We start from the raw sequence: 21,037 nt of genomic DNA on the forward strand, positions 1-21,037 counted from the left end.
ATAGCCTTGAATTCTAAAGTTCCAACTTCAGATCTATGCTTACTGTGGAACAATTTGGCATTCTTCCAGACCTACAAATACGACCTTATAACAAGGATTCTGTTTAGCGGAAATTTGGAAACAGCACCAGGAACATTCATGTAAAGTAGCTAAATATGAATGTTGATGCCTTGCTCTTATGCAGGAAAGTTTCTTAGTCTTTCCTGGCACACTAGAACATCACAATGCGTCTGCAAAGCAAGATTTAGTTGATGTTTTCAATGCTGTACTGAGTTGAAGGTTACTGCTACGTAACTTTTGTTAAATTATTTCTTATAACCTTTCCCATCAATATGCATACTCATAAAAAATTGCTACCAACAAAATTCCTTCCTGTCTCTGGGACCTTCACTTATTGCTGGTGCGAATACGAAGACCCAACATTTTATTACCACCATGTTTCTCTTGCCAGGTTCTGGCATGCTAACTTTAGAATTGTTAAGAATTCAAAACCAGCTTCTTATCTGTTAACATTTTAAACCACAGGCGGCCAGATGTTCAGTTGTATGCCACCTGCTACTTGGCTCAATAAGGATAGCAGATGTTAAGATTATTTACATTGCCTACTAAGGAAGCACCACAAGTAAATCTTTCATGTTGCCAATTAAATAAGTTTATTGGGACTCCAAGTTGCATCTCTACTTTTATACAGTACTGGTAAAGTGCAGTGTTTGCCTTCCCCTCCCTATGCACATGTTCAAAGTATGAAGAATGCCCTTTGTAATTTGAGTCCTTCAGTTCTGAAGGTGGTCCACAGAAATGTCCTCTAGAGCTTTAATCCACCTCCTCAATGGTTGGTCCAGAAGATGCTCCTCCGGAGGGGGGTGCTCCACCACCAGGGAAGCCACCAGGCATGCCTCCGGGCATCCCACCTGCACTCTGGTACAGCTTGGTTATGATGGGATTGCAAACCTTTTCCAGCTCCTTCTGTTGGTGCTCAAATTCTTCCTTCTCAGCAGTCTAAAAATATACAGGAAGAAAGCATCAGTGTTAGTTCTTTCTCTGTACAGTCATACAAAGGAAGAAAGCTTGGCTAAACCCAAACTAAACACCAGCACTCCTGAACTGTATCACATCTTAAGATATATACAAGCCATTCTAGGTGAACTTTGCCTAGTTTTGCATAAAGCGTCTTTACTGGGCAATTGGGGATTGCAATGCCCAACCAAGAGATGTATTACCAAGTGGTCGCTCAGACATCCAAGGAAGGTACTTTGAGCCAACACAGGTCTTTCAACCTCTGGTGGAAACTACGAATGGTTTTGGAATCTCTTTCATCATTGCAAACCACTGGCTACTACTCCACTCTTTTTTTAGAAGTCAAGGACAGACCCACTGCCACCCTAGGCACTTGCTAGCTTTTTAAGTGTAGGCTACCTTCTGCCACACAGAACAGCTTTGAGGACAAAGTGTTTAAATGCTTTCTGCCAGCACTATTTGAGGCTTGAATTGTAAAAACCACTTCCTTTATATATCTGGGTTGGGGCGGAGCTACAAACCTGATTTTTATCCAGCCAGTTGATGATCTCATTACACTTGTCCATGATCTTCTGCTTGTCTTCATCACTAATTTTGCCTTGAAGTTTCTCATCTTCCACAGTAGCTTTCATATTGAAAGCATAAGATTCTAGGGAGTTCTTGGATGACACCTTGTCACGCTGCTTTTCATCTTCAGCTTTGTATTTCTCAGCTTCCTGGACCATGCGTTCAATGTCTTCCTTACTGAGGCGGCCTTTGAAGAATAAAATAAATCTTGTGTTACATTTTGTGGTTTGGCAGTCAAACCACTATTTGCTGCCCAAGTTTTCTTTAAAAAGGCAAAGGGCCCCTGGCATCTGGATTACCACCTTATTCAAGGGAGCCTACTGATGCCAGTGGGAAGCCCGATTAGCTTTGGCTAATCTATACCACGTTACCTGCTTCCATTTCATAAACTTATTTCCATCCCAGTAACTTACCTTTGTCATTGGTTATTGTGATCTTGTTCTCTTTGCCAGTGCTCTTATCCACAGCCGACACGTTGAGGATACCATTGGCATCAATGTCAAATGTTACTTCAATTTGAGGTACACCCCTTGGAGCTGGAGGAATGCCAGTTAATTCAAACTTGCCCAGCAAGTTATTGTCTTTTGTCATTGCTCTCTCACCCTCATAAACCTATAACGACAATAGGATGTGTCTATAACCAGCATCTTTCACAAGTGTAAAGGCTCTATTTATAGGTTTAGAATGCATTTAAAAATTAACTTTTCTTTAATAGGAAACTAAGCAGTTATGAGTCAGTTGGTCGCTCAGACATCCAAGGAAGGTACTTTAAGCCAACATAGGTCTTTCAACCTCTGGTGGAAACTACGAATGGTTTTGGAATCTCTTTCATCATTGCAACCAGACACCAGCCTGCTATCCTTACACAACCAAGTAAATAATTCATGTGATATCCTCCAGAAGTTGATACTCCCATAAACTAAAACCAACCCTGTCAAATGTCATGTTAGCCCAGAATTTCAGCACATCTGGAGAGCACCATTTCAGCTAGTCCTAGATTAAATGGCAGTATTTTTAGCCAAACGCCTATGCAAATTTTTACCATACCTGAATCAGCACACCTGGCTGGTTATCAGAGTACGTGGTGAAGGTCTGAGTCTGTTTTGTGGGGATTGTGGTGTTTCTTTTAATCAAGACAGTCATGACACCACCAGCTGTTTCAATACCCAGCGACAGGGGAGTGACATCCAGCAACAGCAGGTCTTGCACGTTTTCAGACTTGTCCCCAGACAAGATTGCAGCTTGAACAGCTGTAATGGGGGGGGGGGGGAAGAGAGAGAGAATAGGTTATGCATAAACCAAAGTACACACTGTGCCCCTTTACTACCCAGAAATAATTCTACTCGCTCAGACATCCAAGGAAGGTTTGGACCATCATTATCAGCTTCTGGTGGAAACCGCGAATGGATTTGGAACCAGTCATCAGTGCAAGAAATAAAAGTTTACAGGAAGGATTCTGGATTCTTGGTTTGAGTGTAACACGTTTAATCTACAGGTGTCTTGGTGTAACTGCAAGGATGCATTGCTGATAAGCTTTCAGACAATAAGTAGCTCTTAGTACTGACCTGCACCATAAGCCACAGCTTCATCAGGGTTGATGCTCTTGTTCAGCTCCTTGCCGTTGAAGAAATCCTGAAGGAGTTTCTGGATCTTGGGGATGCGAGTGGAGCCACCAACAAGTACAATATCATGCACCTGAGATTTATCTAGCTTGGCATCCCGCAAGGCTTTCTCCACAGGGTCAAGAGTGCCACGGAACAAGTCAGCATTCAGCTCCTCAAAGCGAGCTCTGGTAATTGAGGTGTAGAAGTCAATACCCTCATACAGGGAATCTATTTCAATACTGGCCTGAGTGCTGGAGGAGAGAGTACGCTTTGCACGCTCACAGGCGGTGCGGAGTCTTCTAACAGCTCGCTTGTTTTCACTGATGTCCTTCTTGTGTTTGCGCTTGAATTCAGCAATGAAATGGTTGACCATTCTGTTGTCAAAGTCTTCCCCGCCCAAGTGGGTGTCACCTGCAGTTGACTTTACTTCAAAGATGCCATCCTCAATGGTGAGGATAGAGACATCAAAGGTGCCACCACCAAGGTCGAAGATCAACACGTTTCTCTCGGCACCGACCTAGGATACATGATAAAAGGAACATGTAAGTGGAAATGAAGACAAATTAGTAATACCCAGATATTCCTCACCATGGACTGGGATGCCTTTCAACACTCACTTTTTTGTCCAAGCCATAAGCAATAGCAGCTGCAGTTGGCTCATTGATGATTCGGAGCACATTGAGACCTGCAATGGTTCCGGCATCTTTCGTAGCCTGGCGTTGGGAGTCATTAAAGTAAGCTGGGACTGTGACGACAGCATTTGTAACAGTCTGCAAAAGGTAAAAAGAAACTTGTGTTAAAGTATGGAAGTAATACAGCATACAATCTGCAATCGCAATGATATCATTTAAAGGCCTCACCTTTCCCAAGTATGCCTCTGCAATTTCCTTCATCTTCGTTAGCACCATGGAAGAGATTTCCTCCGGATAAAAGCTCTTTGTTTCTGCTTTGTACTCCACTTGGACTTTTGGTCTGCCAGCATCATTCACCACAGTGAAAGGCCAGTGCTTCATATCAGACTGGACAACAGCATCATCAAATCTACGGCCGATCAGACGCTTTGCATCTATAAGATTTTAGTTACTTGTTAGTAATGCTTCACTGGTGACTTCATCATTTTAATAATGGCACACTGCATTTTCTACTCTGAACACTTTCCAACAAAGTAGCTATGATAACTTGAATGCAGCAAAACAGGGTCTTTCAGATTTAATTCTGCACTGAGCAGAAAATGCTGCAGCTTAATGGAAAAAGGCTGAATTTATTGATAATTGAATTTGTACACAAAATAAAATGTATGTACGAGTTGTAAAATTATACATTCTACTAATGTATTTTATACACCCACATATAAAAGTACATGTATGTTTATGTACTTGTCTCTGCCTACTAAGAATTAAGCTAAACAGATCCATAAAAGCTGATGCTGCAACAAACTTGTTGGCCTTTAAGTTGCCACAAGGCTTATACAACTCATTAAAACACCAAATCTTCCAGAGGTAGAGCAACTGCCAAAACTCCAGGTAGACATACAAAGCCTTCTCATGGGGCATGTGGCAATGTCAGGGAAGTGACTCCCTTAAGGAAGTGGTTTTAAATATAACTCAAGAGTGCTGTTGAGAAACTTCAACCCTGCTGGATTTTGAAATGGAAGTGATTTCATTAGCTGTGCCCTGCTACTATAGTACTTTGTTATTGCCCAATTTTGTTGTTACAGCACAGTTGTATGACAGAACACCTTAAGCAAGCCTTAATCTAAATGGCCATAGTGCAAGACAAATGCTTCCAGGGAGTCTTAATGATCCTTACCAAAGACAGTGTTGGTGGGGTTCATTGCCACCTGGTTCTTTGCAGCATCACCAATAAGCCTCTCTGTGTCAGTGAAAGCAACATAGCTGGGCGTGGTCCTGTTACCCTGGTCATTGGCAATGATTTCCACCTTGCCATGTTGGAAGACACCCACGCAGGAATAGGTGGTGCCAAGATCAATTCCAACAGATGGTCCCTTAGACATTGTAGCTGTGAACACAGTAACATTTAATTAGATATGAACAATTCATACCTGTAACGTTTAAGCATGAGGAAGCAACATATTCAAAGCAAAAACTGCATCAGCCGATCCATATTAAGAACGATCATTAAGCCATTAAGAACTATTTAGTGAAACATTTATCCTAGAACCAGCCTAGTGAAGTTTCAGAAATGGCCAGGAGGACCATACTTTTAAATCCCCATTTGGCCATAAAGCTACCTAATTAACTCTCTGAAACCATTTGGAATTTTTCCCTGCCTTGAAATCAAAGCATTACTTGTGCAAGACTAGGCCTCTTTTCCAAAACGTTTCTTCCTTAGAACCCCACTGCCCGGATGCAAAATTATGCATGCTTTTATGCATTCCATTTTCCTATCCGACCAGGCTCCGACTCGCAAATCTGAACCCTCTTAAAACCCTTCTGTCCTAAAGACAATGGAATGGGGATTGAAGGCGGTGGAGCGACTTTGAAGAAATCACCACGTGGCCGTGGCGAAAGCGCTGACGTTCCAGCCACGAGGGGCACCGGAAGGATTGAATTACTCTTCCCGGCATGCCCTAAGGGCGTTCCAACCGCGCGGGAAGGAGGCGGGGCTGCGCGATGGATTCTGGGTATCTCCGCTCTCCCCCCCCCCCCGCGGCCTGCATTTGGAACATGAGGCCTCGTTGTATGGGAGGAGCAATACCAGACCACGTGCAAAGATGCCGGCCGGAACCGTCCGAGGGCGCTGCTGAGCACGTGGCGGGGAGGGGGAGAGGAGGAAGGAAAGAAGGGCGATTAGGTAAGCTTTCTGCACCATTAAAGGGAGAGGACAAGAAATTCCTCCTCACCCTAAAAAGGAACTAGACCTTTCGCCAGCAGTTAACTTAAGAACTTCCGCTTTTAAAGCAAGAATCCAATGATTCTTGCTATCGGCGGCTCATTTCCTCGCCTCGATATTTGAAGGTCATCAGAAAAATAACGACCGCCCCCATTTTCTAAGGCTTAGCGCCTGCGCTCCATATGCTAGAAATTAAGACGCCCCCGCCGATTTCGTTAATCTCCGCCCCCCCCCATCCAAGTAAAACTGGTCAGAACAGGCTCTCAAGCTTAGCGGCTTGAGGTCTATAAACGCTTGGGGGTGGGAGAGAAAGAAATGCTATTCCCGTTTTTAACCGGGGTTGCCCCCATCTAATTTCCCCGCATTTAATCAACGGGCTCGCCCGTCCAATCCTATAGCCAGGTTTAACGGGGCATAGACTGCACAAATGCGTAGCAGAATTGAGTCTCCCTTCATCCTCCCTCCTTTTCACTCCCCCGTTCAAAGAAAAGGCCAATGCAGCTGCTTCATTAAAGGAGGGCGGCCCGCCCACGTGTATTTTAATCGCCTTAGCAGATTTAGCCTAGTTTTTCCAAAGGCGAAGCATACCATTATCTCCCTCCCTCCCCCGCGCGCTTCCTCCTTTTCCTTCTTTGATACGAAGCGTTTCCCCAAGCCTCTCAAATTTATTTCCTTTTATCCGTTTCCGTAAAGGAAAAAAACGTTCCAGGCGCCATTATGACCCCCCTCATCCTCCCTCCCCCCCGACTCAGGCAGAAACCTCTACGCTAGAGAAAGGGGGGCGGTGAGGAGAAAGAGGCTTGAAAGGCGTTTTGTAGAGCTGAAAGGAAATGGGACAAAAAGAATCGGAAGCCTGAGAAATTAAGGAGCAACACGGTTTTTTCACTTTGGCAAATTCTCTACTCTCCTCCACCCCAAGCACAGAAGGAAAAGAAAACAATGAATCATCTGCAATTTATCCATTGATTAGCGCATATAAAGACACCCACTCTGCATTACTGCCCCCCCCCTTCAAAGAAATTACCTGCTTCGTTTTCCTTCAAAAACCAGGAAACGAGTAGCTGCTTCGAGTAGCTCTGGAGATAAAGCGGCTTTCCCGGCCCAGCCACAAGTCATTATATACTACTGGAGAACCTTCCAGAAGGGCCACGCCTCTTTCCGGCTGACGGGCCAATCCCGCCGCGTCGGTCGCCCGCCTTCCCCGCCCACCTCAGCCAATGGCCGTAGAGGCATTGCGTGAGGCCTATGTGACGCAACAAATGAAAGCGAAGGGGGCGGGGAAAACCAGTGAGTCAACGGGAGCCGGCCGGCTTTCCTCGTTCTCTTTCCTTCTTCTGGTTCTAGAACTTTCATCTCTCGCAGCGCGGCAAGACAGAGTATGTGGGTGGGAGGAAGAGAAAATGTCCGAGCTCCACGACGTAGACCTAGGCCAATGAAATTTCTCCCCCGGCCGCCTTTATTTGCATAACTGGAGAGCTGTTAGGCGTAGATCTTTTTCTGTCTTTTGTCTTCTGAGGTGGAGCCAATCCCTCGCAGAATTAGGTCGTCCCCCCCCCCAATATTTACATAATACCCGACGGGAGGGATTGGGCGGAGAAACGAGACAGGGAGGGGGAAGGGGTGCTGAGCGCAAACTGAAGTTTCGGATGGGCGTGGAGAGTGACCAATGAGATGGTCGCGCGGGAGGAAGGGGTGAGAAAGTGGCCAATCGGGTCGCTGGTTACCTCACGGAGCGGGAAGACAATGGGCGGGACTAGGGCAGCCGCATTTTTGGAAGTGAAGGCACAAAATGGCGGATTAGCGAGGCCCCTTTGCCGCAGGGCGCTGGCTGACGGCCAAGGCTGGGGTTAGTTGGGGACAGGCGGTTCATGCTCGGGCGCCAAGGAGCGGACAATGCCCAACTATCTCGAGAGGAAGTAAATCGACTCAGCCCACTTAGGATTGTTGTGGCTTTTTTAAAAAAAAACTATTTTCATTTATTGCATTTATATCCCACCTTTTTCTCCAAGGTGGAGCACGTGGTTCTTCCCCTCATTTAATCTCCGCAGCAACCCTGTGAGGTAGGTTAGGCCTAGAGGCAGTAACTGGCTTCTTTCCAACGTCACATGCCGTGAGCTCCCAGGTCCTAGTGACACTTTTTATCAACTACGCCATACTGGTTGTGAAATAAGAGAGTTTCTGAAGGGCATTCTGAAGCCGATACCCTTAACCTTAACCCTTTGCCGACCTGCTGTGAGAGGAAATTGTCTTATAGAATTCTGCACATGCTCAAGGGCACATTGCACCCCCACCCCCAGGCATAACCTCTGCATAAGCGCCACAGGGAAAGGCCAGGGCTGGCCCAGTGCATTTTGGTACCTGAGGCGAACCACAAAATGGTATCTGCCTACCCCTGCCCAGCCAGGGAAGAAAGGGTGAGTGAAGAACCACTATCAGGACTTCTGTTTCAGTGTATCGGAAGAAGTGTGCATGCACACGAAAGCTCATACCAAGAACAAACTTAGTTGGTCTTTAAGGTGCTACTGGAAGGGTTTTTTGTTTTTGTTTTTTTGTTTTACTATGGCAGACCAACACTGCTACCTACCTGTCACTATCAGGAAGGGTGGGGTGTGTGTAAATAAAATCTTCACTGGGAACATAGCAGAGAAACCAACCTGCCTGGTGGTTGAAGTGGGAATCAAAGGCAGTTGCGGGGGTGGAGGAAGGGGTCTGCTCTGAATCCCACCTGGCAGGTGCAGATTCCAGAGGTGGATTTATTAAGCACAATCCCTGAGATCATTGCAGACTTTGTGGCTGTTAGATTTCATTACTGTATTTTTTGTATGATTTACATACCTATTGATTGTTAAACAACAACAACCCTCCAAAGGGTTTACCAAACAACAACCCCAAGCTGTTCCTCCCACTCCCAGGTCTCTTCCCCCTCCTCCATCCTGCTTCCCACACAGCCTGTTGGAGAATAAAGGAGAAGCTGAAAGTTTGCTTCCTGTTGTGTTCCATTTTTGCTGAGATGGAAGGTGGTTGGTTTCATTCTGCCACAGAGTTATGTATTTCTGGCTTTGGAAGGTCTTTCTTCTAATTTAGATGTCTGATGACCAGCAGACAGTTGCACAAAAGAAAGCAAATGAATTACTCCTGTTTTTCATGGTTTAGCCCTGACAAGGAATGCTTGGTTCTGGGATTAAAGGTGTAGGCCTAATGTGCAAGGGGAAGGGTTGAAGCTCGGTGGTAGAACACATGCTTTGCATGCAGACAGTCCTGGTTTCAATCCCTGGCATTTTCAGGAAGCATTAGGAAATATTGTCTGAAACAGTTGCTGCCACAGTGTAAATAATGAGTTAGTTGGATTTATAGTCTGACATGGTTTAAGGCAGCAGCATCCTATGTCCCCTGTGTAGAAAGTCCCATTTCACATAAGCTTGCTGGCAGATAGAAGCATACCGGTACTTACTGGGGAGTAAAGCCCATTAAATTTAGTAGGATGCTTCTGAGTAAAAGTATTTTTGATTGCATTAACCTGGTTTCCATGTCCCTTTAAATAGTTGTTAAAATAAGCTATGGATTAAATTTGAGTGTGCATTGTGCTAGTGCTTTTCCTTCCCCATTCCTGCTACGCTGCCAGGAAACAAAAAGTGGTCTAACTTAATTCAGACCCAGGCCCATAATTTCCTCCTCTCCAAAAGAACCACAAATAGTTTTGTTCATATTTAAACCAGAATTTATTTTAACTGTGGTTTACAGTGGCATGTGAATTGCGCCATTGTAAACCATGGTTAATTCTTGCTCCAATTAATTCCTCACATGAAAGGAAATCCTTTTTTTTGCTATCCTCTGACTATTGATGTGGAAATTCCACTGCCCACCTTTTGGGTGAAAAATGAAACGTGCAATTTATTTCCCTATCAATCTCAATATTTGGGGGCACTTATTCCTACACAAATTTCTCTTTCCCCCAATTGTTACCTAATTAAGAATCTCTTTGGTTTGGGGGCAAAATTAGGATTTCCTTGTATTAGCCTGTTAAAAGTTTTCTTTTTCAAGTAGGCTCTTGGAAGTTGAAGAAATTTCTCCCACCTCTAACCCTGATACTGATGAATCTGTTTGAGGTTGTCAGAGGGATCTGAATCTGTTTGAGGTTGTCCCTATTATCTTATGTCAAAATCTGCTTGCTAGGGTTGTTGGTTCTGAAGGGTGACTAAATTGTTGATCGGATCTATTTATAACTTCAAATAAGGTCTTTTGGGATATGTTGCTGGAATGATTCCATTGGTTATATAATCCATAGGGGATTCTAGTTATACGTGCATTCAAAAGCTTGAAATTTCCATTTTGTTGTAGGATTTCTTGGAATTTATGTTTATTCTGAAATAAGGCCTATTGATGCTCTAATACAATTTAGTCTAATTAGCACCATACAAGTAACTGCGAGTGTGAATAGCTTACTCTGCTTACATAGAAATGTGACAGGCTTGCATCTCATGACCATTAGGTCCCACTGCATTTTTAAAAGTGGGATAAGCAAAAAAACATAGGTCACAAGAAAGCCATCAGACTCTTCATTGTTTATGTATAGTATAGACTCCCAAGTCCTAGATCTCCTGCTAGCCAGGATATGGAAGCCTACTACTATCCCCTTCTCTAATCTCTTTCCTCTAAACACTTAGTAGGTAAGAGGAAGTTCCTCTCATTTTCCCTCTCCTTGATGCTGTTTGAAATAATTAATTGGACCATAAAGTTAGTTACATAACAAAATTGTGACACTTTTCCAGTTTTGGTTGAACTACAGCATTTATACTGCAGCCTCTTTTATTTAAAAACAACAACAAAACAACCTTACTAAATTGTTGATTCAAAGGAATCTATAATAAATGTTTCGTTTCATTTTGTGTTGCTCATTCTGAGCACAAGTACACCAATAATAGCAGGTAGATGTAATCTCAGTTTACCAATTAAGAATTAAAACAAAACTAGAGAAGATTTATGCACCCACACTAAGTAGCAATTGCTATACAGAATAACAGTAAATACTTTAAATAGAATATTTTACAAAATAAAGTTTGGTTTCTCGTAACATGAGCGTGATTTCCCTTATGAAATAGTGTTTAGTACCATGTCCACTTCAAAAGCCATTGCACTTAACATTCTCTTTAAATGTGAAATGTTTGATGATCTGAAAGAATATATTCCACCTTTATTTAGATCTTATCTCCCTTCTTAATACCTGTGTAATTCACTTGGGTTAATTTTAACCTATAATGCCACTGACGATGCACTAAACTAGTAGAATCCATAGTTTATACTTCACCGTTAAAGAAATGCCAGGTGTTTGTTTGGAAATTTAATAGCATGTGAAGGCTCAAAGTACACACGTACCATATATTTACAACTTAGGCAATTTAAATACAGTGATGTAGATTTTCCTTTGTAAATTAGAGTAATTTGTATGGGATAATTTAAATTGGGGTGGGGATTCAAGCTTGCAATGGAAAATATTTTGATGCCCTAGAGAGAGATCTGATTTAGCATGTTTATTTTACTTGTATTTAGGAAACAAAACTTGGAAATTGCCAAACTTGCCTAGTATTTTATTTGCAGTTAGCATCCACTCATTGTTACTACTGAGCTTCTGGAGTGGAAAAAATTTCCAGAGGAAAAACAAAGTGTTGGGAAAAAATCTGCCACATATCACAGTTTCACTGTCCTTTTTGTGATACAAATCATTAATCCATTTCTGTACTTGGGTCAGATCCTGAGTAAAGTGATCTAAATAGCTTCCTAGTTAAAAGTTTGACAATGAAGTTTACAATAAAGCATAAACTGTTGACCACCTTGCAATCTTCTCTGTGGTGATTCAAATCAGTGCAGTGATAAAACTGTTTAGTGGTTCATAAACCTTATATTTTAATTTATTCATGTTAAGGATGTGCATAATATGAATTCAGTATGACCTGCAAACAGGAGTCATTGGTACTGAATTGGGTTTATTTTGAAGAAGGGGAAAGTAGGTTCCTTAGTTGGGGATAATAAACTTAAAGTACTACTCTATGCACATTAGGACAGTGTTTTTCAACCACTGTTCCGCGGCACACTAGTGTGCCGCGAGATGTTGCTTGGTGTGCCGTGGGAAAAATTCCAGCCAGAATATCAGCTTTGTGTTCAGCCCAACAGGCCCTGGTTGCGCACTGAATAAAGTATTTTTTAATTTTTCATATTTCTGTTTACTTACTATTTCATAATAAAGTAATTATAAAATACTTTCTTTGTGTTTATTTGATTCCTATTCAAGAGAATTACTTTATATATATAGTCAATATAGGCACAGAGTTAAATTTTTTAACATTTTCTAATGGTGGTGTGCCTCGTGATTTTTTTCATGAAACAAGTGTGCCTTTGCCCAAAAAAGGTTGAAAAACACTGCATTAGGAGCACGCACTTCAACACAGTAGAATTCTGAATAAACATATGGGGTACTGTTAGGGCTGCATCCAGCTAGCTATACTTACAGTAGACCCACTGAAGTGAATTGACCTAAATAATTCATGTCCATTATTTTCAGTGGGTCTGCTCTGAGTAGGACAAACTGGATAGAACCATTAGTATTCCTAGATCAGTGTTTTTCAACCACTGTTCCGCGGCACACTAGTGTGCCGCGAGATGTTGCCTGGTGTGCCGTGGGAAAAATTAATTTATATATAGTCAATATAGGCACAGAGTTAATTTTTTTAACATTTTCTAATGGTGGTGTGCCTCGTGATTTTTTTCATGAAACAAGTGTGCCTTTGCCCAAAAAAGGTTGAAAAACACTGTCCTAGATACCTGATTTTAATCATACTGGAGCATACTTCAAATATTTCCAAACATTTTGTTACAGAGACTCCCCAAGTAAAGGCTTTTCTCTCTTAGGAAGAAAACTCACCCCTGATTTCCTTTGAGAAACCTTCATTGAAACCCCTTGTATTGTATCTAACAATGAATTGCCAATACACTGGTACCTCGGGTTACATACACTTCAGGTTACATACGCTTCAGGTTACATACTCCACTAACCCAGAAATAACGCTTCAGTTAATAACTTTGCTTCAGGATAAGAACAGAAATCGTGCTGTGGCAGCGGGAGATGCCATTAGCTAAAGTGGTGCTTCAGGTTAAGAACAGTTTCAGGTTAAGAACGGACCTCCGGAACGAATTAAGTACGTAACCAGAGGTACCACTGTACAGTACATGATCCACTGGTACTTTCTAAGCAACCATTTGGGAATCATTCTTGTACTATGTCAGGCTAATGGTTTCACTCTGAATGTGAAAAAATGTCAGAATTTAGGCTTTAAAACAATCAGCTGCAGTATGAACATTTTAAATCAGCCTAGTTAGAAAATTTATATCTTCAGTAACAGATAGTATTAATGGAAGTGTAATTGTACTTTGGAAAATTTGAGGAATTCTTAAAATCAGCTATGGAATTTTACAGTTCTGGTCGCATTGTGTAAACAAACTTTCATTGGCTTTTTCCTTTAAAATTTGGGTGTCTGAGTCGTTTCTTTCACAAATATATTTACAACGAGATTTCCCAAACCATTAATTAGAAGTTTTACTCATCCCACTTTCCATTTTATTCTGGCCTTTTTAAAAGCAACAACATAACTTTGGCAATATCCATCCTAAAAATGGATGGTGTTATTTCCAGTACAGAGAAGAGAAGTACACTGTCCACCGTCCTGCCCCCCCCCCCCCGACACACTTCTGTATTGCTTCTTGTATACATTTCATGGAAACTGTAACAAATAAATTTCCACGTCAGAGATCTATTGGGATTTTTTGTGTCTCTTTTTTATTTTTTAAAAAATGGTTCAAGACTCCAGCATTTGACACCTGCCACTTCAGTGTTCCCTTTTCTTCCTTTAAGAGTTAATCACAAAAAAGCATTAAAAATAATAAAAAAGCATGAGTTCACTTTTCAAGGCTACCTGTAGCAGAGAATACTGAGTGATGAGTTTTATTATGTAGTGGTGGAGTGTGTGCTGGGGGAGCTCCCTTGGAAGGCAAACAATCTAATATAGTGCTGGTGGTTGGTGTGTGTGTGTGTGTTTGTTATGGGCATAGCTGGAGCCTGAATAGATGCGGAATAATCAAACTGACTGGAAAACCCGACTCTGAGCAGGCATCATGGTTGGTGTGGCTTCTGTTTTCATAAAGTTGGTGTGGTTTATTTTCTTTGGCTCAGTTTCCCTGCCATCTATCTCAACCTGGTTGTGTTGCGTTGGAGTAATATGAGGAGTGGCCTCTGTTGATAATGTCTGCTGGCTTCGAGAGGCACTGTTTGCTGTTGATCTTGTTGATGAGGAACCAGAATGTGAACTTCTGGAGCCAGAAGAGGAAGAGCCAGGCTTGACTAATCGGGCTTTTGGTGCCTCTGCGTCTTCTCTGTAATAAAGAAATGGTATGATTAAATGTAGAAAATAATGAAGACCAGACATATTCATTTCATTAATTTTAAGGTGCTTTAGAAGTTCAACAAGGCTTTGAATTAAGTGCTGATATATTCACCTGTATTACACATGTATATCATTCACAATGCGTGAAAAGAATTAAAATGCTTACTTCCATGTTATCCAAATCATCCTAATACCATTCTACCTGTAAATAACTCAGGGTTTGAATGCAAACCCTGTCGAAACCACTGTCAGGAAAGTTTGCAGGAGTTAGTTAGCAGGAATATTGTGTATTGCATTGTGGGTGGGGGCAGTCTCTGAAACCAAAGGCTCATATGGAGTGATATGCTGCAAGTAACACCAGTGACATAGATCTAAACTCTAAACTATGGCTTTTACAAAACCTGTTCTATTAATTTGTATAAATACAGTATAAGGATTACCACAGCAAAACTGGCTTGAGTCCCTCCCCTTTACACTATTGATTGTGTTGGTGTGAGGGGACACATTCTGCCTTCATACAGCCAAGTATGACAGACATGTCACTTCTGGCTCCATGCACTGTGAAGATAATTAAGAACATAAGAAGAACCTGCTGGATCAGGCAAATGAGCCATCTAGTCCTGTATCCTGTTCTCACAATGACCAACCAGATGTTCTTTTAGGAGTCCTTTGTAATTTTTCTACTGTGATCGCTTAAATAAAACTCATTTGTGTTTCACACAGCTGTGATGTGTCATTACTGCATTGGGTCAATCCTATATTGTGCAACAACTGCCATGCCATGCCCAAAAAACAAATCCAAAAGAACTACCACACTGAGTCAGATCAATAATTATTTGAGTCCATAGTCATTTCCCAATAAAACCAACACTGGAAGTTTGAAATGAGGTTGAGCAGCAACACAACTGAACAATCTAGTCTCCTGATTATTTGCTTCTAGCAGCCAAAAGTTCAGGGGTTCCTTAATGTGTTTGTATTCCCTATCTTAATCATAGAATTGTAGAGTTGGAGGGAACCCTGAGTACCATCTAGTCCAACCCCCTCTAATGCAGAAATATGTAGCTGTCCTGACATTCGATTGAAAAAACACAATTGCACTTCTAGGCTGCTGTTGCTAAAATAACACATTCTGTCATAGTCTGCTAAAACAGTGCTTCTCAAGTTATCTGACATGGTGGATTGGCAGCCCTTTCCGCCTCACACCGTGTGCCAAGAATTGACACCATATTTGGTCTCTGAAACATCCTACCCAACTTGGACCATGGTGGAAGCTGATGACTTGTGGACTGGCACATGTCCACGGACCACCACTTTGAGTAGCATTGCAATAAAATGTGATTGGGTAGAATTATTTTGTATCTGCTTTGAAGCATCTTATGAAGTGCTTTAAGACATTGTTTAAAGTTTCAGGGTAATAAAACCTTTGAGAATTTTTCACCCTTGACCAAAGTTGTAGTACTAGGGCAAAGTGCTGAGGCAGACTGTGTTAATAAGTCATTCCTTTGTGTGTGATCTAACCCATATATAGTGGAGTCAGCTGATGAACCTGAACTACCTGTTGCAGCTTGAAAGTGGGTCACAGAGTGCTTTCGGGACTTGGGACAACTCTAGACATAAGTTGGACAAATCTAATGTGTGTTACATTTCTGATATACAATTCAGTTCTCTAGAATTTGTTTTTTACATTTGTATCTCATCTCCCAAGTAACGAGTGTGAGTTGCCTGGGGTCATCCAAGTGAACTTCGTAGGTGAATGGGTATTTGATCCTGGGTCTCCCCACAGCCGAACCCATTGCCGTAGAACTGTACTATACTATTTCCTGTATCTTGAGAGACGTTCCTCTCTCTCAATCATTAATGTTAATTTTGGTATATATTCCTGTCCTATATAAAATATTCAATGTAGTTTGTGCACTTCTATTGTATCCCATGGCTTCCAATTTCTTCCTGCATCATTCTTGTTGCCCTGTGTATAGAAAAGGGAAGTGAAGTGAAATGAAAGTCTCCAAAGATGCTAAGGTTGAAAGCAAGGGACAGGAAAAAGTCCAGGTAAGTGTCACATAGGCAAATAATCTGTACTAATGGTTTCTCTTACAATATTCCAACCCTAATATACAATTGGAGAGATGCAGAGGTTTTTTAAAAAAAATAATCTGTGAAAGAGCACAGATATCAGCTTCATGACTGGATTATAAAGAGAACAACTGGGATATTGTGAGTCATGAGGGCTGGGCAATCTTAAAGGATGACTGTTTCATTTTCTCTCTTGAGGGTGTACGCTGAATCATGTAGTTCAGACTTGTTTTAAACATCCCACAAACAATGTTCAGGAAAGATCTGGTAAGGGTAATGTGCTAGAATGTGCTACATACACTAAGTTTGTTGTCATTTGTCAGTTCTTAAAAGTATGTGCTCTTTCAAGAATTCAAATGAATTAGTACTTCACAATACAGTAGTGACAGAAACTATCATTGTTATAGCTATTAACACAAGACTGGCTGGTACACCATTTTATTTTATTTTTTATATTTTTTATGTTGCACTAATTTTATTTCTTCTACTTTGGTTTATTGCTTTCTTCTTTTTTTGCTTTTTAATTTTTATTAAGTTTTCTCATAGTTATAGTTTAAACACCATTTTAAGTGTGTCCGATATGTGCGTGACTTTACACCTGCATCTTGAACCTAGAAGTGACCCAAAAAGTCACATAAAGGGGTGGAATGGGGTGTTTGCAGGCCTTTTCAGTGGTGTTTCAAATATATGCAATTTCACTTAAATGTGTGGTGCCTTTGGAACTTAACCCTTGTGTAAATTGGGAGTTGCCTGTATGCATATAAACAGGTAGGCAACTTGAGGCCCGTGGGTCGGATGTGGCCCAATCGCCTTCTCAATCAGGCCCACGGACGGTCCGGGAATCAGCGTGTTTTTACATGAGTAGAATGTGTGCTTTTATTTAAAATGCATCTCTGGGTTATTTTTGGAGTATAGGAATTTGTTTATATTTTTCCTCAAAATATAGTCCGGCCCACCACATCAGGGGTCAGCAACCTTTTTCAGCCGTGGGCCAGTCCACCATCCCTCAGACCATGTGGTGGGCCGGACTATATTTTGAAAAATAATAATAAACGAATTCCTATGCCCCACAAATAACCAGAGATGCCTTTTAAATAAAAGGACACATCCGCGGGCCGGATTGAGAAGGCGATTGGGCCGCATCCGGATCAGTGGCCCTTGGGTTGCCTACCCCTGCACCACATGGTCTGAGAGACGGTGGACTGGCCCAAGGGTGAAAAAGGTTGCTGACACCTGCATATAAAGCTGCCATTTTCTGCATATGTTTAAGCTTCAGTGGAGTTGTCACAGACTGTTTTTCAATCTCATTTTGATGATGTTTACATTCTTTCACTACATCCACATATAAACTGCCACTTGGGGATAACACTTCATTTCAAAGTGCTGAAGCAGACTTCAGTCCAGGCAGGCTTATACTGTAATACTTTTGTAAATGTTTTAAGGACCACAAAACTATTTGCTTTTGTCAATTCATTAATCCGGCTGGTGTAGTTCTCTTCCTTGCTGCCTGTAGCAGCTCTCCAAGGTATTAGGCAGAGATCTTTCCCAGCTCTGCTGTTTGGGGGCCTTTTAAATTCAGGTGCCAGTGATTCAGTCTGGGATCACGTGTAAATCATGTGCTTAGAATCATAGAATTGTACAGTTGGAAGGGGTTATGAGGGTCATCTAGTCCACCCCCTGGAGTGGAGGAATCTCAGCACACAGTCCCCCATCTGATTAGAAACCTCTATCATTGAGTGATAACCTTCCCCTCCCCCCTTCTGCCAGTTCTGAGATGCTTCTGTGACACAGGAAGGTAATGTGGTGTTAATTTGGTCTTTGGAGAGTTGTAAATAGAAATACTTTTGAGGTAATTACTTGATTTCATTTGGAGTCTCTTCTTCTTCATATTTCTTCTTCTCTTTTTTCTTGATTGTCAGCCACACCGCCAAGAGAACCAGGGCAGGCCCCCCCATTGCTCCACACACTGCTCCAGCAACTATGCCGAAATTTTGTGCATCTGTAAATTCATAAATGCATACAGTGTTACATTTGCCAAAGAACAAAATAATTTGCCACAGTATGTTGTGTCTCAGTGAGTTTCCATGCATCTTAATTCTCTTGTATAGGAGTTCCTAAAGAAGTTCTAATACTGTGTCCAAAAAATAACAGCATGTTCAAATTGCTATAGTGAACTGCATAAACACTGTAGTCCAGGTTAAGCCCTTTTTACCTCTTCTCTTTTGAATGTCCCTTTATTCATATTTACATTTATTTTAGGAAAAATAAAGCCTTGATAAATCTCTGTTTACTTCTGGGTTAAAGAGGTGAAATTTAAGTAAGATCACTTTCACCTTCCCATGTAGTTTTTACTCAGCTTCTGGTTATAAGTGTATTTTATTGCTCTACAGGAAAATAAAAAATTCTTTCTGCCTCTCTTCGGTCAGATTTAAGGCTCAGTATAAAATTAGGCGAGTGGATAATTCAAAAGTGTGGGCTTCAGAGACATGGGTCATTAATGAAAACTAGAGAAACTGCTTAGAGATGCAGCTGCTACCAAAAATACCTTAGTTTGTAGGGATCCCTAAATCATAGAATTATAGAGTTGGAAAGGGGCCACAAGAGTAATCTAGTCCAATGTCCTGCAATGCAGGAATCTCTTGCCCAACCTGAGATGCAAGACCTGAGATTAAGAGCCTCATGCTTGGCCAAAGGTGAGCAGAGGGCACCTGAATTTACAAAGGAGAAAGGGGGGTATAGCTTCTAGACCCAATGGCTGACTGCAGGGTCTTGGTTACTGTGCCTTGGGAGCAAAGCTTCATTGTGTAAACTGACAGCTATTGTGTGGAGAGAATGGGAGATGGAGAGTGATGTGGCCAAGATCTGAACAATGGCCTTCTAGTTCTTCTGCTTTTTTACAATATTCATGAACTGTCTTTTTGGTACAATTGACATTTCTTGTGAATTTAATGCTTAATTTAATATTGGACTACTTTCCCCTCCAACCTTAAAAACACTTGGGATTCCCTGTATACTTACACTGCACAGTCACTTTTATAACACAACTTTCCTGCCCTACTTCATTAGAGGCAGTACACTGGTATAACCCTGTTGCCATCCATGTGAGGTTCTTCAGCAGAACTTGTGCAGGATTGGAAAAATCTGGGGGGGAAATCAAGATTTCATGAATTAGGTAGGAGTAGAATACATTGTTTAAACTATGAAATTTGTTGTGACAAATGTGGGGGTGACCACTAACTTTGAGGCTTTACATTTTATTATTTGAATTTTGGGTAATATTGCATATACGTTTTTCTTTTTTTTCTTTTTTGTATTGATCTTGCAGATCTTACAATGTTTTATGTAAACCTCTTTGGGATTTTGCATATTGATATATAAATATAATACCTAAATAAATAATGTAGAACCTTCTAGATCTCTTGCAGGGAGTAAAGGTACTCTACATGTCAAAGACTTCCAACTTTTTATATTTGTGGAGAGCAGAAGACCCAGAAACCTTCCCTGCTTTTGATAGCTGCCATAATCAGCAGCCACAAGAGAACCTTTGCTGAAGGTGGTTTTGGGGAAACAATGGACTTACTGATATGTGCCATGGGTGGAAGGGACACAGCTTTCCCATCCTCTTCTATACGCTCCCATTTGTACATTATGGGTGTAGTACCAGAGACAGTATTGCACTGTAAACTGATTTCTTTTCCTTCTATCATTTCTCCTTCTTTCCAGCATTTGGGTTTAGAAGGTTTTTCTGGGAGTAGGAAAAATATATATTAGATTTTTACTCTTAATTGTAAGCCAGAATAACATGATACTCAATAGATAAACTAAGTGCTTATCTTGGAACAACTTCATAAGAGCCTTACCCAGAACCTTCAGGGTTATGTGGGTCCATTCATACTGCCCGGCATTTTTAACTTTGCATGTGTATTGGCCAGCGTCGCTTGGCTGCAGGAAAGAAATCTCCAAAGAGGCATCTCCAGTCCGATTGTTGGAGGCAAATGAAACACGACCCTTTTGTTCATCATTAAAGTAAGTGTAGGTGTTGCTTCCTGCATAATTTATCACCTGAGAGGCAGAGAGAGTCCACTTGTTAATTACTTTGTTCTTCATTTCACCATTGCTAGTTTAATAAAAACAAAATCTCTAGGATTTATTCTTATTCCAAAGGGTTTTCCACACTTGAACATTGTTCATCTGCTAATCCACTAGCATGACTACCTCTCTGGAAAGTTTTATTTCTGTCTTTCATAATTTGTCCTTGTAGTTAAGGGTTATCCTTCAACATTCTCTGAATGAAAATTGGACAAGAGTAACTTGTTCTAGATGAGTTGTCCTCAATGTTGTCATTCCTTCATTGCAGGGGGCTTCACTAGATGACCCTTGGAGTCCATTGCAGCTACAATTCTGTGATTTTGACAGTGCCTTTTTTCCTTCTGCAGCTATACTTCATAAGATTTACATTTTGTTTAAAATCATGCTTATGATTCATTTCCT

At 41.4% G+C, this 21,037-nt stretch overlaps 2 protein-coding genes and 3 non-coding genes across 5 annotated transcripts in view; all 5 read right to left on the bottom strand.

Moving 5' to 3' along the window:
• Positions 1-629: 629 nt before the first annotated feature.
• HSPA8 (heat shock protein family A (Hsp70) member 8) lies at positions 630-7,217 on the bottom strand. The gene is made up of 9 exons (XM_033171345.1): positions 7,066-7,217; positions 4,998-5,207; positions 4,049-4,254; positions 3,806-3,958; positions 3,150-3,705; positions 2,632-2,834; positions 1,998-2,196; positions 1,539-1,771; positions 630-999 (listed from the first exon to the last, which is right to left on the bottom strand). The coding sequence occupies exons 2-9, from the start codon at positions 5,200-5,202 to the stop codon at positions 814-816; spliced, it is 1,941 nt and encodes a 646-aa protein (XP_033027236.1). The 5' UTR covers positions 5,203-5,207; positions 7,066-7,217; the 3' UTR covers positions 630-813.
• On the bottom strand, positions 1,228-1,325 carry LOC117060432. The gene has a single exon (XR_004427990.1). It is a non-coding gene; the product is annotated as a small nucleolar RNA SNORD14 (small nucleolar RNA).
• LOC117060430 lies at positions 2,327-2,424 on the bottom strand. The gene has a single exon (XR_004427989.1). It is a non-coding gene; the product is annotated as a small nucleolar RNA SNORD14 (small nucleolar RNA).
• On the bottom strand, positions 2,928-3,015 carry LOC117060433. Its single transcript, XR_004427991.1, has one exon. It is a non-coding gene; the product is annotated as a small nucleolar RNA SNORD14 (small nucleolar RNA).
• A 6,627-nt stretch (positions 7,218-13,844) lies between the features above and the next one.
• Positions 13,845-21,037, bottom strand: part of CLMP (CXADR like membrane protein) — a 52,058-nt gene continuing 44,865 nt past the window's right edge. Inside the window, exons 3-7 of the mRNA XM_033171496.1 lie at positions 20,407-20,608; positions 20,127-20,291; positions 19,565-19,687; positions 18,404-18,545; positions 13,845-14,462 (exon numbers count right to left, since the gene is read on the bottom strand). Of these exons, the coding sequence (XP_033027387.1) occupies positions 14,168-14,462; positions 18,404-18,545; positions 19,565-19,687; positions 20,127-20,291; positions 20,407-20,608 (927 nt within the window). The 3' untranslated portion in view covers positions 13,845-14,167. The remainder of the gene's footprint in view (positions 14,463-18,403; positions 18,546-19,564; positions 19,688-20,126; positions 20,292-20,406; positions 20,609-21,037) is intronic.

This window comes from Lacerta agilis, chromosome 15 (assembly GCF_009819535.1).
Source record: "Lacerta agilis isolate rLacAgi1 chromosome 15, rLacAgi1.pri, whole genome shotgun sequence".
NCBI lineage: Eukaryota > Metazoa > Chordata > Lepidosauria > Squamata > Lacertidae > Lacerta > Lacerta agilis.